This window comes from Macaca nemestrina, chromosome 7 (assembly GCF_043159975.1).
Source record: "Macaca nemestrina isolate mMacNem1 chromosome 7, mMacNem.hap1, whole genome shotgun sequence".
NCBI lineage: Eukaryota > Metazoa > Chordata > Mammalia > Primates > Cercopithecidae > Macaca > Macaca nemestrina.
In genome coordinates, this window is record NC_092131.1 from 77,215,214 (window position 1) to 77,233,810 (window position 18,597).

Below are 18,597 nucleotides of genomic sequence, written 5' to 3' on the forward strand. Positions count from 1 at the left end.
GGTTGGTCAGGCTGGTCTCGAACTCCTGACCTCAGGTGGTCCACCTGCCTCAGCCTCCCAGAGTGCTGGGATTACAGGTGTGAGCCACCGCTCCTGGCCTCTTTTTGTTTTTTTTTAGATGGGTCTTGCTCTGTTGCCCAGGCTGGTCTTGAACTCCTGGCCTCAAGTGAACCTTCTGTCTTAGTCTCCTAAAGTGCTGAGATTACAGACATAAACCACTGCACCCCCGTGCACTTAAGGAGCCAACCAGTCTACTAGGCAGGCAGAAGAAAGTATATTAACTGGGGTAAATAGGACTCCTATATAACATCCAAAGCATGTGGGCTTCTGCAGCAAACTGGGAGTACTTCTGGATTGGCCTACTATCTTCTTTAGAACTAATTTCACTGTAACAGTTTAAGAAGGTGGATATTTTTACATAGTCAAGTGCATTAGGTGACATATTTCTTTTCTGTTAACTTGCTTCCTCTGAATGACCTAGTTCACTAGTGAACTAGTGACTAGTAATTTGGTCACCAAGCAAATCAAGCCTGCAGGAAAGGAAATCAATACTTAAAATAGTGTGTTATCATCTGAATTCCATCAAATAATGTGTTTTCTATGTGAACACTTAACCTCAATAATGACATGTCTGACTAGAGCAAGCTCCTCCAATAAGACGAAGACCAAGACAGCACCAAGACCAAGACTCTCTTTGTTTTTTTTTGTTTTTGTTTTTGTTTTTTTGAGATGGGACCTTTCCCTGTTGTGCGCTGGCTGGAGTGCAGTGGTGCAATCTTGGCTCACTGCAACCTTCACCTCCGAGTTCAAGTGATTCTCCTGCCTCAGCCTCTGGAGTTCTTGGGATTACAGGTGCGCACCCCCACAACTGACTAATTTTTGTATTTTTTAGTAGAGATGGAGTTTCACCCTATTAGCCAGGCTGGTCTCAAACTCCTGACCTCAGGTGATCCGCCCCCCTCACACTCCCAAAGTGCTGGGATTGCAGGTGTGAGCCACTGTGCCCAGCCTGCATCTCTTCTTCTAAGGCTTAGGTTTTGCCCAGAATTCTCAATGCATGGAATAGCTCACACCAACCGTCATTGTTCCCACCACAAAACCTTGGGCTGCCACATGCATGTGGATCAGGTGAAGGGACATTTTAATATTTCTCCTGCTCTTCAATTTGTATATCCACTGCAACAATTGCTGCAAAACCTGCTGTTCCAATGGGGGACAAATGGTGCCTCTAGCTTTTTGGATGCATTTGGATCCCTGATCATCATATGAAGAAAGAGAAACATCTGTGTTGGTTGGTATGGAAATTGCTAGAAGAATCTCCCAAGAGCAACAAAACCCTCGTAATCCAACTGGCTTCAAATCCCAGCTCCTATACCCTGTCTTTTCTTGTGTATAGTTTTTTGTTTTTTGTTTTTCTTTTTTAGACGGAGACTCGCTCTATTGCCAGCTTACTGCAACCTCCGCCTCCCAGGTTCAAGTGATTCTCATGCTTCACCCTCCCGAATAGCTGGGACTACAGATGCGCACCACCACACCTGCCTAATTTTTGTATTTTTACTAGAGATGGGGTTTCGCCATGTTGGCCAGGTTGGTCTCGAACTCCTGACCTCAAGTGATCCGCCTGCCTCGGCCTCTCAAAGTGTTGGTATTACAGGCATGAGCCACCGCACCTGGCTCTTTTCTTGTTTTTTAATGTAAGCATTTATATCTATAAATTTCCTCCTGAACACTGCTTACATTGCATCCTCTAAGTTTTGGTATGTCCTGTGTTTGTTTTCATTTGTTTCTGTTACCTGATTTTTCTTCTTTGATCCATTGGTTAAGAGTATGTTGTTTAATTTCCACAAACTTGTGAATTTCCAGTTTTCTTTTGTTATTGATTTCTAACTTGATCTTTTTGTGGTCAGAGAAGAAACTTTGATATCTGTCTTTTTAAAGTTACTGAGACTTGGCTGAGCATGGTGGCTAATACCTGTAATCCCAGCACTTTGGGAGGCCAAGGTGGGCAGATCACTTGAGGTCAGGAGTTCGAGACCAGCTTGGCCAGCATGGTGAAACCCTGTCTCTACCAAAAAATACAAGAATTAGCTGGGTTTAGTGGCGTGCGCCTGTAGTCCCAGCTACTCAGGAGACTGAGGCAGGAGAATCACTTGAACCCAGGAGATGGAGGTTGCAGTGAGTTGAGATTGCACCACTGCACTCCAGCCTGAGTGACAGAATGAAACCCTGTTTCAAAAAAATAAAAAAGTTATTGAGACTTAACTTGTGACTCAACTTACATGGTCTCTTCTGGAGACTGTCCCGTGTGCACTTAAGATGTGTATTTTTTTGTTGGGTGAAGTGTTCTGCATATGTTTGTTAGAGCTGATTTGTTGTGTTGTTCAGATCCTGTTTTCTTCGTTACCGTTTGTCTGGTGGTTCTATCCATTATTTACAGTGGGGTATTGAATCTCCACCTACTGTTGTCTATTCTCCCTTCTATTCTGTCAGTTTTCACTTCATATGTTTTGGTGGTCTATTACTAGATGTGTGTGTGTTTATAGCTGTCATATCTTCTTGTCATTAGTATAGTCGTGTCACTTAATGACAAGAATACGTTTTGAGAAATGTATCGTTAGATGATTTCATCTCGTGAACATCACAGAATATGCTTACACAAACTAGATAATGTAGCCTGCACTTGGGCTATATGGTATAGCTCATTGTTCTGAGACCACAAACCTGTATAGCATGTTACTGTACTGAATACTATAGGCAGTTGTAACACAGTGGTATGTATTTGTGTATCTAAACATAGAAAAGGTATAGTAAAAAATTGGGGCCAGGTGCTGTCGCTCACACCTGTAATCCTAGTACTCTGGGAGGCTGAGGAGGGAGGATTGCTTGAGGCCAGGAGTTTGAGCCCAGCCTGGGCGACGTGGTGAAACCCCATCTTTACAAAAAAATAGAAAAGTTAGCCAGTTGTGTAGTAGATACTTGTGGTTCCAGCTGCTCGGGAAGCTGAGATGGGAGGATCACCTGAACTTAGAGAGGTTGAGGCTGCAGTGAACTGTGATCGTGCCACTGCACTGTAGCCTGGATGACAGAGTGAGGCCCTGTCTCAGAAAAAAGAAAGATAAAAAATGGTACGACTGTATAGGGCACTGACCATGAATGGAGCTTTTAGGATTGGAAATTGCTCTGGTTGAGTCAGTGAGTGAGTGGTGAGTGAATTTGTAGGCCTGTGGCATTATTGTCTCTCCCGTAGATTTTATAAACATTGTACACTTAGACTTTACTAAATTTATGTGAAATATTTTTCTTCAATGATAAATTAGCTTACCCTAATTATTTTACTTCATACATTTTCATTTTTTCAGCATTTTAGCTCTTTTGTAATAACACTTAGTTTAAAACAAAAGCACATTGTACAGCTATATAAAAATGTTTTCTTTTTATCCTTATTCTATTAGCTTTCTTCTAGTTTTTAAAATTTTAATTTATTTTTACGTTTCAAACTTTTTTTGTTAGAAATGAAGACACAGACAGACATATTAATCTATGCCTATGTAAGGCCTAGGAAGGCCTGGGTTAGTATCATTGTCTTCTACCTCCACATCTTGTCCCACTGGAAGGTCTTCAAAGGCAGTAACACACATGGAACTGTCATCTTCCGTGACAACAATATCTTCTTCTGGAATACTTCCTGAAGGACCTGCCTGAGGCACTTTTGCAGTTAACTTTTCTTTTTATAGGTAGGAATATACTCTAAAATAACGATAGAACCAGGCATGATGGCTCACACCTGTAATCTCAGCAACTTGGAAGGCTAAGGTGAGAGGACCACTTGAGGCCAGGAGTTCAAGGCCAGCCTGGGCAACAAAGCAACACCCTTCTCTACAAAAGTAATTTCTAAAAAATTAGCCTGGCTGGTGGCCCGAGCCTTAAGCTGAAGCAGGAGGATCACCTGAGCCTAGGACTTAGAGGGTACAGTGACCTTTGACTGCACACTACAACCCAGTCTGGGTGTCTCAAAACAAAAACATATAGTAAATCAACTGTAGAATAGTCATTATTGTTATTGTAAGTATTAAGCACTGTACATAATTATATGTATTGTACTTCTGTACCACTGACAACACAGTAGATTTGTTTATAACAGCATCAGGACAAATGTGAGTAATGCGTCTAATGCGTCCCACTACAATGTTAGAATAGCTATGACTTCTAGACTTCTACGACTTCACTAGGTAATAGGAATTTTTCAGCTCTGTTATAATCATAATGGGACCCCTGTTGTATATGCAGTGTGTCATTCACTGAAATGTCATTGTGGCACATGACTGTATATAAAGTTCTTTGTCTCTTGTCCCTTTTAAAATTTTAAGCCTATTTTGTCTGATATTAGTATGGGAGATTGACAGACTTTTAAAGTAAGTATATTAGGTTTTGTGGGCCACAAAGGGTTTGTGTTGCCTATTCTTTGTTTCTTATTTTGTGATACTTTAAAAAACATTTTTAGTTTTAGGGCTATGCAAAAACAAGCGTGGGGTAGGTTGCCAATTCCTCTTTTATCTTGAGTAAAAATTTTTTAATTGTAATGAATTTTTAATCCTTTTCTTTATGGCTAGTGTTTTTGTCTTTTTCAAGAAATCTTCCTTTAACCTGAAGTTGTGAAGATACTTGTTATATCCTAAAAGCAGTACTGTTCTGCCTTCATATTTAGATCTGTAATCCTCCTGGAACTGTATGAGGCAGAAAGTATCAGGCAGATGTTCCTTTTCTTTTTTTCTTTTTCTTTTTTTTTTGAGACGGAGTCTTGCTCTGTCACCCAGGCTGGAGTGCAGTGGCGCCATCTTGGCTCACTGCAAGTTCTGTCTCCTGGGTTCACGCCATTCTCCTACCTCAGCCTCCCAAGTAGCTGGGATTACGGGTGCCCCCGCCACCATGCCCGGCTAATTTTTTGTATTTTTAGTAGAGACGGGGTTTCACCGTGTTAGCCAGGATGGTCTTGATTTCCTGACCTCTTGATCTGCCCACCTCAGCCTCCCAAAGTGCTGAGATTACAGACGTGAGCCACCACGCCCGGCCTCATTTTCATTTTTAGCCCACATTTGGATTCTCTGTTACTAAGCACCATTTTTGAAGCAACCTTTTTTTTTCTCAATGTTCTGCACTGCCATCTTTCATAAATCATGTGATCTTCTATGCTTTAGTTTGTTTCTGGAATTTCTGTTCTGTTTCTTTGGTTCATTTCACTATCCCTGAATCATCAGTGTCTTAATTTCTGCAGTGTTATAATATATATTATTGTTTAGTAGAGCAAATTCTATGACCCCATTCTTTTTTCTTCTCTTGAAACTCTGTTGCCCGGGTTGGACTGCAGTGGCGTGATCATAGCTCACTGCAGCCTCTACCTCCTGGGCTCAAGTGATCCTCCCACATAGGTGGGACTACAGGTGCGTCCCACCACACCTGTCTAATTTTTGTATTTTGTAGAGATAGAGTTTTGCTGTGTTGCCCAGGCTGGTCTTGAACTCCTGGTCTCAAACAATCGGCCCTCCTCAGCCTCCCAGAGTGCTAGGATTATAGGCATGAGCCCCTTCTGTTTGGCCCATCTTATTCTTTGTAATTGTCTTGGCTGTTCTAGGTAATTTGAATTTTTTTTTTTTTTTTGGTAAATTTTAGTATCAGCTTGTCAGGTTCTAGACATACAAATTCAGAATTTGAAATTAAATCTGTCAGTCAATTTGGGTGAAAGTTGATATTTTTACAGTAGTCAGCTAGTCCGTTTAGGTTGTCTTTAATGCCTTTGTTAAATTTTTATATTTTCTGTATAAAGCTCTTGCCCATCTTTGGTGTTTTTTTTCCTAGTTACTTTTATTTTTCTATTATGGTTTTGGAGATGGAGTCTCACTGGGTTGCCCAGGCTGGTCTCGAAGTCCTGGGCTCAAGCAGTTCTCCCCCTCCTCAGCTTCCCAAGTAGCTGTCATGTGCCACCATGCCTTTTTTCGGTACTTTTATTTTTTGCTGCCATGGGGAATGTGTTTTTTGAGGTTACTTTTAAAAGTGTTTATTTGCAGAGATGATGCTATAACGTTGCTGAAAAGTCTATTGTTAATGATCCTATACTAAGTGCTTAACTTATTATTTAATTGGTCATTGTTATGTTATTATCACTATTAGGTATAACCTTGACCTTTTCAATCAGTTTACCCTCTAGATACTTGATGATAAGAGGTCATAAGATCAGTTCCAGTCATTATGGCTTCTCTCTTTACTTGGTCCTCTTCCATGTGTTTTTGGTTAATCCATGTGTTGGTGGTGGTGGTGGTGATGGTTTTTTGTGTTTTTTTTCCTTTTTTTTTCTTTAGACAGGGTCTTGCTCTGTCACCCAGGCTGGAGTGCATTGGCAATCATGGCTCACTGCAGCCTTGACCCCTCGGCTTAAATGATCCTCCTGCTTCAGCCCCTTAAGTAGCTGGGACTACAGGCGCACACCGCCACACCCAGTTAACTTTTAAATTTTTGGTGAAGAGAAGATGTTGCTATGTTGGCCAGGCTGGTCTCAAACTCCTGGGCTTAACTGATCCTTCTGCCTTGGACTCCCAAAGAGCTGGGATTACAGGTGTGAATCACAGTGTCCACCCTAGTCCACATTTTTTAAAAAGGTTTTGTTTTAATTAATTCTTGAGCCTTTTCCTTGTCCTAAATTCATGCAAATTATTTCCTTTCAGCCCTCTGTTCAGTACTGCTTTGGGATTTTTACTTTTGGTGTGTGGTTTGTGCTTGTCTTAGATTCCCTAAGTGTGGATAGTTGGTAATACAAAAATGCAAAAGAAGGAAATGAAAACCAATTCTCACAACAGTGTAAGATTCTACTAGGAAATACTACTGCTGGGTAGTCTTTTTAAAAAAGAATCTCTTAGAGGACGTTACGACTTTCACCTAGTTTCAATGCCTTTCTCAATCAGAAACCCACCAATTTTTACTTCAGAAGCAGAATAATAAAACAGGTTTCCTTCAGCTTTTCGTAATGGTAATTTTAGAACGCTTATTAGATCTGAAAATTGAGAGTTACATCATTGTTCTATAGTATGGGCTTAGTGGTTTTTAGAAACAATAACAACAACAACAACAAGCAGCCAATACAGGGAGAAAACCCTAGTCAAAATCTTTCTTGAAAGTGTATAACGAATTTGACATCTTTTCCCTTTGCTCCGTAACTTGATAGAGAGTAAGTGCTGTTCTTTTCTTCAGGATCATAGACTATTAGGTTCTGGACCTTTATTATTCCTCCTAGTGCTTTTTTAAAATTTTGAAAATATGTAGTTATAAGTGTCATGCAGCTGTTTATTTATTTATTTATTTTAATTTTTAAAAAATTTTTATTTTGTAGAGGCAGGGTCTTGCTGGTCGCCCAGGCTAGAGGGCAGTGATGTGATCGTAGCTCACTCTAGCCTCACTCCTGGGCTCAAGCGATTCTCCTGCTTCAGCCTGCCAAGTAGCTAAGACTACAGGAACATGCTACCACGCCTGGCTAATTATTGATTTTTTGGTACAAACAGGGTCTCGCTGTGTTGCCAAGGCTGGTCATGAACTCTGTAGCTGTTTATAGCTTTTCAGGTGTTACGAAGTTGTAGATAATTTCATACAAATTTTTTTTAGGGTAACAGTTTTTTTGATGACAGCAATTATTTATTAGGTGTTTTTATTAGTAGTTTTGGTTTAGCTGGTATCCTTGGCTAATATATTTGTCTTGTAGAAATCAACACATCCTGACTAAAATTTTAACCACAGTTTAGCTTACTAAATAGCTTTCTTTCTCATACTGAACAAATGCACCTGTGTCATCTCTGCAAGAACATTCTACCTCTTGTGAAAATTAGTTTTATTGTGAATGTGTGGATAATGGCAAATGTCCTCAGACAGATGCCAGTCTCTTTCAACATTATTCTTTAGTGTGAGGTGGTTAAAGGAGGCTAACATACAGGGAAGGGCTAGAAAAAGGCAGAGAATTGCCTTTTTCAGGAAATAAGGATAAAAGGCACTTAAGGAAAAAAATTCTCTCACAGTGGAAAAGTGACAATAGAAAGCAATGAGGTAATGGAATATATGGTGGCCTTACTTAAACTATTTGTATTACCATGGCATTTACCATTTCAAGAATTAAAACAGAATTTGGAGTGGGGTGGTACAATGGAAAGATTATAAATTTTCATTTTTCTCTTTTTTTTTTCTTTTGAGACGGAGTCTCGCTCTGTTGCCCGGTCCGGAATGTAGTGGCGCTATCTTGGCTCACTGTAACTTCCGCCTCCCAGGTTCAAGCGATTCTCCTGCCTTTGCCTTCCAGGTAGCTGGGATTACAGGCACCTGCCATCATGCACAGCTAATTTTTGTATTTTTGTAGAGATGGGGTTTCACCGTGTTGGCCAGGCTGGTCTTGAACTCCTGGTCTTGAACTCCTAACCTCAGGCACGCCTCGGCCTCCCAAAGTGCTGGGATTACAGGCATGAGCCACGTGCCCAGCTCAGATTATAAATTTTCTAGTATTTTAAGAAAAGCTTTTGAAGTAATCTGATTTTTGAAATAATATCTCACTTTCTGACATATTTATCTATTTGTGAACATGTTTTTCAGTTCTTTGTGAATTGTATGTTAGGAATTAGGTGCCATTTTTATGTATATTTTTCTTTCAAGGTTATGTGAAGGTGAAATACTAATATTAGGAATCTTAAGGATTATAAACTAGCTAATTTATAGTTATCTTATTTTAAAAGGAATGTGTTAGATCTAACGGAAAGTGTGGCCATTTTATGAGTTTTTTTTTGTTTGAGACAGAGTCTTCTCAGCTTCGAGTAGCTAGGACTGTGGGCACACACCACTACACCTGGCCAATTTTTAAAATTTTTTGTAGAGATGAGGTCTCGCTGTGTTTCATAGGCTGGTCTAAAACTCCTTGTCTCAAGAAATCCTACTGCCTTGGCCTACCAAAGTGCTGAGATTACAGGTGTGAGCCATTGCCTGGCCCGTTTTTATGAATTTAAAATCTTGATATCATCAATCAAGTGCAAAAGTTTGCATTTATTGTTTTCCATTTTTCAGTTTCCTATGTATGGTTAAGGGAAAATGTAAATAAATGCATCTTTTATGTTTTTAGGCCCGGATTGCATTTCTACAAGGAGAAAGAAAAGGTCAAGAGAATCTGAAGAAGGACTTAGTAAGAAGAATAAAGATGTTAGAGTATGCATTAAAACAAGAAAGGTACGTGTGCGTCATTTTGTTACATGAATAAAGTAGAACAATAGTGTACTCATGTATACCATTGTACTCTGTATTTGGCAGCTTTCTTTGAAAGGTACAAATCCTTGCCCAAATACATGATGCTATCTTGATTTGATTCGTACTTGGGAAAGAAAGGCAAAAGAGATTAAGATACTTCAATTGAAATGTGTTTTGTTACAGAATCTAAATTTTGGAACTTAAAAAAAAGACAAAGGATAATTGATCTTTTTTTAACTTTTGGATATGTGTTACTTGGGAAACTTACATTTTTTTCTTTTACAGCAATAGAGTCTTCAACGTTCTTTGCAAACAAAGTTTAAAGAAACAAACATTCACATTATGTTTTGTTATTGGAATAATATAAAACAAGAGTGACAAAAGGAAGAAGTTATTATTACTAATTTGTGATTAAATTTTCAGGGCAAAATATCACAAATTAAAATATGGCACGGAACTGAACCAAGGTGACTTGAAAATGCCAACCTTTGAGTCAGGTAAACTTGATTCTTCTGTTACTTTTTTTTTTTTAATTCATTTTTTATATATAGACATGTTCCCTTTACCCCCATTTTGGTTTGATAATATTAGAGAATGACTATTGTAAACTGTCTGGAATTTGGGAAAAAATATTAAATGAATAAAAATAAATAGTTTCATGTACATCTTAATCCTAAGGCGACTTGTCTTATCCTTGAGTTGAAATCTATGTAAAAGTGTGGCTGCATTTATGGTAGTAATTTGAGCTGAAAGGTAAGGAAGTTTAGGTATTACAGTAAATTTTAAAAATTTACTTAATTGTTTTTGAGTTCAATATTAAGTATGTAGAACTTGGCAGAAACACACACCATACATACAATTTGCAGTTGATTTATTTTTTAATCTTTAACACTTTCAGTCTTAGCGGTAGAACTTTATTAGAGCTTCCGTTTGTTATCATATATATAAAATTAAGAGACCAAGATGGGAGTGGCATAGGTTTTCTTTGACCTGGCTTTTCAGTGGTTATGAAGGCTTATTCTGATGCCAGGAAACTAACTATATTAGAATCTCCTCCTTGGAAAAAGCAAAAATCAGGAACAGAAACATGGAAGGTCTGTTTGTTCTGAGCCATGATTATTATAGTCGTCTCTTTGCAGTTAAAGGGAGTAGAGTGACTTCACCAGAAAAATACCCGGTTAATTCAGAGCTTTTTTTTTTTTTTTTTTTTTTTTTTTTTTTTTTTTTTTGACTCATTTTATTTCCAGTATGGCTAGAATATTCAGAAAATAAGCAGACACTTCTAGAACTGTAGGGCTTGGTCTGTGTAAAGAAGGGAGGCTAGTTAAAGCCACGTTGTACCTGCAGTAGAGGCTAAGCAGAGTCAGAATTGGCTAGGTGGTCCCAGTGTAACAGTTTGTATAAAGCAAGATAAATCTTTTTTGCTTGCAACTGAAATTGTGGCAAAACAAATCTGTTTTTATCTGTATTAACCTAAATATTAAAAGTTCCTCAAGTTGAGGAATAAAATAATATCCAAGTATTTTCTTTACAGGACACACAATAACAGTGAAGTAAAATGTTTTCAGTTATATAGAAAAATTTGTCAGGGTGTTCAGTGGAAAACCAAACAAAGGGATGGGCAAAAATACATCGTGTGAACAAAATATTATAGAATTATTTACATCAGAGTATATATGGAGATAATATTAAATGAAACAGTGTCGCCTTTTATATACCCAATATGGGAAAGAAAATGTACAAAATATTGATTTGATCAAAGTAGAAGATATGTGAGTATTTATACCCCTCTCTCAGTAAAATAAATAGATATAGCCTAAACCTAACCTTATAAATAGGTTATATTCAAATATAAAAGAGTTCCCTTTCTTCTACATTTAGAAAACAAATGGTCAGATAGAATAATGGGCAAAAGACTTAAAAAGACACACCATAGAAGAGGATATATAAATGGCCAATAAAAATATGAAATGTTGCTTGATTTTTATTAGTTATTAAGAAAATACAACTTAAAACCACGATGGAATATAATTAGACACTGACCAGAATGGCTAAAATGCAAAAGAGTCAATATTAAGTGTTGAGGATGTGGAGTAACCAGAATTCGTAGACATTGGTGTTAGGATTATAAATGGATAATGCTGCTCTGAAAGTGACTTGACACTGTGACTATTACTAAAGAGGATATAACATACATATCCTAGGCCAGGTGCAGTGGTTCACTCCTGTAATCCTAGCATTTTGGGAAGCCGAGGCATTGCATCACTTGATCCCAGGAGTTCAAGACCAGCCTGGACAATATGGCGAAACCTCATCTCTACAAAAAATACAAAAATTACCCAGGCTTGGTGTTACATGCCTGTAGCCCAGCATTTAGGGGGCTGAAGTAGGAGGATTGCATGAGCCTGGGAGGTCAAGGTGACAGTGAATTTTGTTCACACCACTCTACTCCCTCTTGGATGACAAAGTGAGACCCTGTCTCAAAAATATTTATATACATACCCTATGATCCAGTAACTCCACTCCTCAAAAGGCATATATATGTTCATCATGAAGCTTGTGTAAGAATGTTCATAGCCTCATTATTTACAGTGGAAATCTAGAAACAACTAGAACAGTCTTCAGAATCAGAATAAATGGATAAGTACATTGTGATATGTTAGCATAATAGAATGCTGTTTAGCAACAAAAGTGAGCAAACTAAAACTGAATGTGACAACATGGTTTAATCACATAAAACTGAAAATTGAAGTAATTATTACATCATATTCAAAATTCTCAGTAATTTTAGAAATCAAGATAGCGTTCATACCCTTTTTGGAGTGGCTGGTGACTGGAGGGCACAAGGAAGGCTTTTGGGGATGCTGATAGTGTTTTGTTTCTTCATCTAGGTACTGGTTACATGGGCGTGTTCAAAAATTCCTTGAGCTATACACTTGATGTACTTCAAGAATATCCTTAGCAACATTATTTATAATAGAAAATGGAAACTAATTTCAACATTAGGGGATTGGTCAAATAGGTATATGTTTTCTATAGAATGTTATGCAATCATTTTTTGTGTTAATCTGTATTGCCATACAGAGAATGTTCAAGGTACATTTAGTGTCAGAAGCAGATTATAGTGCAGTATATACATTGGCACATTTTTTAAAAGGGTGGGGTTGTATTATGTATATTTTCAGGTAGAAAATATGAAATGATAAACACTGAAGCACTACCAGTTGTTAACTCTTGGTAATAGGGTTTTAGGCAGTTGTATTTCTTCTTTTTTTTAGTATTTTTTTCTCCAGTGATTATGTGTTATATGTAATTTTAAAATGTTATAAATAGAAAAATCAGCAGGGGGACTATTTGAAATAATTATTTCTGGAAATCAAAGAAATACTTACTTTTGGGGTAGAATAAGAAGTGTTTTTTGGTTTTTTTTGAGACAGGGTCTTGCTCTGTTGCCCAGGTTGGAGTGCAGTAGTGTGATCTTGGCTCACTGCAGTCTCTGTCTCCCAGGCTCATGCAATCCTCCCACCTCAGCCTCCCAAGTAGCTGGGACTACAGGCACGTGCCACCATGCCTGGCTAATTTTTGCATTTTTTCTAGAGATAAGGTTTTGACATGTTTCCCAGACTGGTCTTGAACCCCTGGGCTCAAGCGACCCACCTGCCTTGTACTCCCAAAATGCTGGGATTGCAGACCTTAGCCACTGTTCCCAGCTAGAGGTATTAGTAACTGGATTGTTAGGGTTAGAGAAATAATGTCTGAAGAGGATATTTGAATCACTACCAGCAGGTACTAAGTGACTTTGAGGAGCTTAGGAGCCTTACAGAGTCCTCAACATTCAGTATGAGGGTTGATCTTCTAAGTCCCTCTCTTCTTCACCGTGTCTTTATGTTAATAATGGGAACTTATGGGGAAATATTTCTGTAATATAAATGTCAGTAGTTTTAAATTTTGTTCTGGAGATGCTTGTTGAGAGATTAATCTGAAATCATACTGTTTATTAAACTCTTTTTTTTTTTTTTAAAGACACAGTCTTGCTCTGTCGCCCAGGCTGTAGTGCAGTGGTGCAATCTTGGCTCACTGTAACCTCCGCCTCCTGGGTTCAAGCGATCCTTTTTACCTCAGCCTCCCGAGTAGATGGGATTACAGGCATGTGCCGCCATGCCTGGTTAATTTTTGTATTTTTGCTAGAGACGGCGTTTCACCATGTTGCTCAGGCTGGTGTTGAACTCCCATGCTCAAGTGATCTGCCCACCTCAGCCTCCCAAAGTGCTGGGATTATAGGCGTGAGCCACTGCACCTGGGCTAAACTCTTTTTTTTTTAATGTGTACACTTTGTTATCTGAAAATAAAATATGACTCTTTACCTATAGTAAAAACTCTTTTCTGGTTTAATTTTAGTTCTAAAAAAGGAACTTAGCTAGATGAAGTCCTGTGATGTAGACTTAAGGTCCATTGATACAGACCCCAAATTAAGGTATTCAGTATTTTTATGTATGCCTAATATCTTAACGGTGTTGATTTTGAATAGCTCATATAATACAGCTTTTTAATTTTTTTTTCTTTTTTTTTTTTTTTTTTGAGACGGAGTCTCGCTCTGTCGCCCAGGCTGGAGTGCAGTGGCCGGATCTCGGCTCACTGCAAGCTCTGCCTCCCGGGTTCACGCCATTCTCCTGCCTCAGCCTCCCGAGTAGCTGGGACTACAGGCGTCCGCCACCACGCCCGGCTAGTTTTTTGTATTTTTTTAGTAGAGACGGGGTTTCACCGTGTTAGCCAGGATGATCTCGATCTCCTGACCTCGTGATCCGCCCGTCTTGGCCTCCCAAAGTGCTGGGATTACAGGCTTGAGCCACCGCGCCCGGCCACAGCTTTTTAATTTCAAAGGCAATCGACTCAGCAGAATTCTAGTAGTTAAAAAAAAAATTAAATTGCCAGGCATGGTGGTTCACACATGTAATCCCAGCACTTTAAGAAGTTGAGGCGGGTGGATTGCTTGCGCCTAGGAGTTTGAGACCAGATTGGGCAACACGGCAAAACCTCATCTCTTCAAAATACAAAAATTAGCTGGATATGGTGGTACATGCCTGTGGTCCCAGCTGCTCGAGAGACTGCAGTGGGATCTCTGGAGCCCAGGGAAGTCAAGACTGCAGTGAACCGAGATGGTGCCACTGTACAACAGCCTGGGTGACAGAGTGAGACCCTGTCTCAGAAAAAGAAAGAAAGAAAAAAGAAATCAGTTCTAATAATATTTTATCTCCTGTTCGTTTGATTTTTGAATCCTTGATACTAATAAAGTACACTTGGGTTTTCCCTGTTTTAAAATGGGGGACATAGTACTTAAGTCATTGGGTTATTAGGACAAACACATTTAAAATGAGTGACCCACAGTTAATACTTAGATAAAACTTAATTTTTTCCTGTCCTTTATAAAATATTTAGGTATGTTTTTATGGGAATTTATCCCTAAGAAAACTTTGGCAGTATTTTCAGGAGTTGAAATAATGTATGTAAAACCTTTTTTTCTTAATTTTTAGAAGAAACCAAAGACACAGAGGCTCCCACAGCACCTCAGAATAGCCAGTTAACGTGGAAGCAAGGCAGACAGCTTTTAAGACAGTGAGTAATTATTTATTTTCAGCTTTCTTTAAGGATCTAGGTATGAAAGCATTTATATTGAATCAATTTACAAGTAAAAAATTATATTGGGACAATGTGTATGTTTTTTGTATTGCTGCTTTTTTGTTGTGAGATGCTTGGATCTTTTTAAAAGTTTGTTTCCTCTGAGTTTCAGGATGATGTTGTCTTCTTACTTGCAGGGTAGAATGTCTAAAAGACTGGATGACTTGAGCAGAATAAAAACAATACAGAATTCATACTTCCTAGAGCCCTCCATTCCTGTCAGTGCAGAATTCACACGTTTCTTTTCAATGGGGGTGTGACTGGTCTAGAAAATGAATTTAGTTGAATTCATCTGAAACTTTTCAGAAGTGGATTGCCAAATTTTCCTTTTAGTTGAATTTTTAAGGAGCTTTTTTGAATTTTGACTTACTTGGTGTATTAGAAGTATTTCTCTGGCAAATCTTGTTTTTTGTCTTTCATGTATTATTTTCCTTATATTTTGAAAATTTTGAAATTTGTGTCCTACTGATATCCTGGGTGATTTTCAGTTATTCAACCTTTTCTACTCTAGGTATCTTTACCTTCACCCTTAATCTTGTAGAACTGTCTTTAGAATATTTCATAGTCTGGACAGGACAGTCATCATGCATTCCACCTCTGACCATTGTGTTATTTGCGCTCTGACTTTACCATGATTTTTAAATCCTTAACTATATCATTTTTCTCTTTAGCTCTTCTACCTATGGTTGCTTTTATTTTATTTCTGTTTCCCTAGCTCCAGCTTAGACTCCATAATTGATCACCCTTATCTAGTACCCTTAATTTTCTTGCTGCCCACTGCTTACCACTTCCTCACCAGTCATTTTACTAAATTTACCTGAAAAGCTCTAGCCCTAGTTCATTCTGTCTGCCTCTTTCTAGTTAACTCTTGGATAAAAACTATAGAATCATGTGAATACTATTACGTATTCATAGTTTCCTGTCCAAACATTGCAGAGAACCTTTTTCCATAACCCTTGGCCCCACCCCCTGCTTCCATTGTCCTCAGTGGATATTCTGAACTTTTACCGTATCTCAGCCCATTCTTCTTTATTTCATTAAAGCACTTCAGGCTCTGCTTCATGGAAAATATGAAGGCTGTCAGGTGACAATTCCCTTAACACTTTCCTTTCTGTAAATGTGTGGTGTTTTTTTTTTTTTTTTTTTTTTTTTTTTTTGTGAGACGGAGGCTCTGCTTATAAGTGACTAAAATTTGAAGAAAAGAATAGATTATTGATTGGAAGGATGCTGGATAACTAGCAGAATTGAAGGAAATAGTGAACAACCAAGTGTCAGGAAGTGAAGAGCTAGGGTAGCTTGGAGGCCATCTCAGACTGGAAACTCTAAAGACATTCTTACTTGATTTTCTACCCCTCTCTGCCTCAGGTTTATTCTTCTGAAAACCACTTTTTTTCTGTATGTCAGAGAATACTCTGTATTGTCCTGACTAATCAAATAATTGCCCATGAGTCCTGACTGATCAAATAATTGCCAATTCATACCTGGGTTGTGTAAGATCTTGGCAGTTCATTCAGACCAAATGGTTAGAGTATGATGGGAGCTGTTCTCCCCAAGAGAGGACTGCATTTTTTAGAAGAAAAGTGAGGACAGCTCTTCTGGACAGTAGAGAAATCACTTGGACAGTATTCCTCTCATAAATGCCTAATCCCATTGCCTGATTTACAATTTAGTCTCTTGCCACCTTTATCTTTCCCTGTGACTTTATAGCCAAACTTGTTAAGGGTAGTTTATCTCCATAGTCTGCCTTCTTGTTCATTTGTCAGCTGTCTGTTTTCCATTTTGACGTTTCTCTGAAGCAGCTATCACAAACATATTCAAGAGATCTTTTTTGTTATAATTGGTATCTTGGAAAAATTTGGCATTAACTATTCTTTCTTGAAACTTTTATTTTTGCTTCCATGACAGCACTCTCTGCTATCATTTTTTCCCTCTAATTTCTCAAATATTTTCATTTTCCTTTGAGTTTTTATTATAATTCTAGTCCTTTGGATGTTTGTATACCCAGACTTTCTGTCCTTATTTATGGTTATTCTCTCAGTGACTTCATTTAAATCCATGGCTTCAAATATTACCAAAGATTAATGACCCAAATCTGTAGACCCAGGCCAGTCTCTTCTGAGCTTTTGATTTGTATCATCCATGTGCCTAATAAACGTTGTCACTTACATTTTTTTATAGACACTATATGGTTGTCTGATAGGTACTCTATAAACTTGATTCTGACTCTATATAATATTTTTGAACGTACCCATCATCTGACCATCCAAGCTAGAAACCTGAAAATTGTGCAAAGTTCTTACTTGTTTTTTCATTCTACTTCCATATATATTTATGCATCATGTCAGAAAGATTATATCTTCTTATTTTTCTCACATTTATTCTTTCTCCATTTTTACTTCTTGCTGTGTTAGTGTCCTGATCAAGTCTTTTTAGCATTCACCTAAAAATCTTTTGTTCTTCTGCCAGCAGTATTTAAAGTTTCTTTTAAGCGTCCTTCATTACCCTCTTAAATACTTTAATTTGTCATAAAGCCATTCACAACTCATTATCTTTGTATCATAATCTAGTCCTTTTCTTCTTTTCCAGTCTCATCTTAGATCCTAGGTTAAGTTCCTTGTTTAGATATAGTGAAAGATTGAAAATCACAGGACTAGAGGAGTGCTGTGAGATCTTAGATCCTAGAAGGAGAATTAATGTGTTCATCAATCTCTAGTTAACAACCCCAGGTTTAAACTTAGTATTCTGTGTGCTAAGATTGAGTTCTACTCATTCTTTACTGCTCCTTGGAAATTACAAAATGTATGTGTGTGTGTTGTGTTTGTGTGTATATGTGTGTATAAATTTAAAAATGTGTGTGTGTATAAATTTAAAAAATGTGTGGTTCTGTGTGTATGGAAATTTAAAGATGTATGTGTGCATACATAATCCTAAAAGCGTTTTAAGACTTCTTGGGTTTTGAGATAATTGGCTCTTAATCAGTGTTAACCATACTATATGCTTTTTAATTTAAATTTTGTTTGTAATTGGTATAGTTCTCTTAGAACTGGAACTAGTCTGTAGAGAAGAAAGATACTGAGACAAAGAGAGAGCATGTTTTATAGGATTATGGGTTTTTCTAAAATTGATACGATTTTGAGTCTGGCAAATGTTAACAATATGTGGATTTTAATATTTATTTTCTCTTACAGGTATCTTCAGGAAGTAGGTTATACAGATACAATATTAGATGTACGGTCTCAGCGGGTAAGGTCATTACTTGGACTATCTAATTCAGAACCAAATGGATCAGTAGAAACAAAGAATTTAGAACAGATCCTGAATGGAGGTGAATCTCCTAAGCAAAAGGGACAAGAAATAAAAAGGTATGATTTATACTGAACATAGTTTATATAATGGATATTATGGATATTATTACTGTTAATCTGTTTAGCTCCTTGTTACTGCCATTAACATTTTTTTTTTTTTCTTTTGATATGGAGTCTTGCTCTTGTCGCCTAGTCTGAAGTGCAATGGCGCGATCTTGGCTCACTGCAACCTCTGCCTTCCAGGCTCAAGCAATTCTCCTGCCTCAGCCTCCTGAGTAGCTGGGATTACAGGCACCCACCACCACTCCTGGCTAATTTTTTGTATTTTTAGTTGAGACGGCATTTCACCGCATTG

General features: G+C 37.9%; 1 protein-coding gene and 1 pseudogene across 7 annotated transcripts in view; one reads left to right on the plus strand and one right to left on the minus strand.

Annotated features, from left to right (window-relative positions):
• The window catches only part of LOC105477932 (striatin 3), a 141,819-nt gene that overhangs the window by 63,757 nt on the left and 59,465 nt on the right, over positions 1–18,597 (plus strand). For 5 of the 7 annotated variants that reach the window (XM_011734799.2, XM_071100369.1, XM_011734801.2 and 2 more), the window contains exons 2-5: positions 9,140–9,243; positions 9,685–9,758; positions 14,793–14,874; positions 18,126–18,299. In XM_011734799.2, coding sequence (XP_011733101.1) covers positions 9,140–9,243; positions 9,685–9,758; positions 14,793–14,874; positions 18,126–18,299 — 434 coding nt within the window. Of the gene's footprint in view, positions 1–76; positions 853–3,510; positions 3,735–9,139; positions 9,244–9,684; positions 9,759–14,792; positions 14,875–18,125; positions 18,300–18,597 lie in introns of those variants that run through there. The other 2 variants (XM_071100370.1, XM_071100371.1) reach the window with 2 other exon arrangements.
• On the minus strand, positions 1,024–2,428 carry LOC112425947 (HIG1 domain family member 1A, mitochondrial pseudogene; annotated as a pseudogene).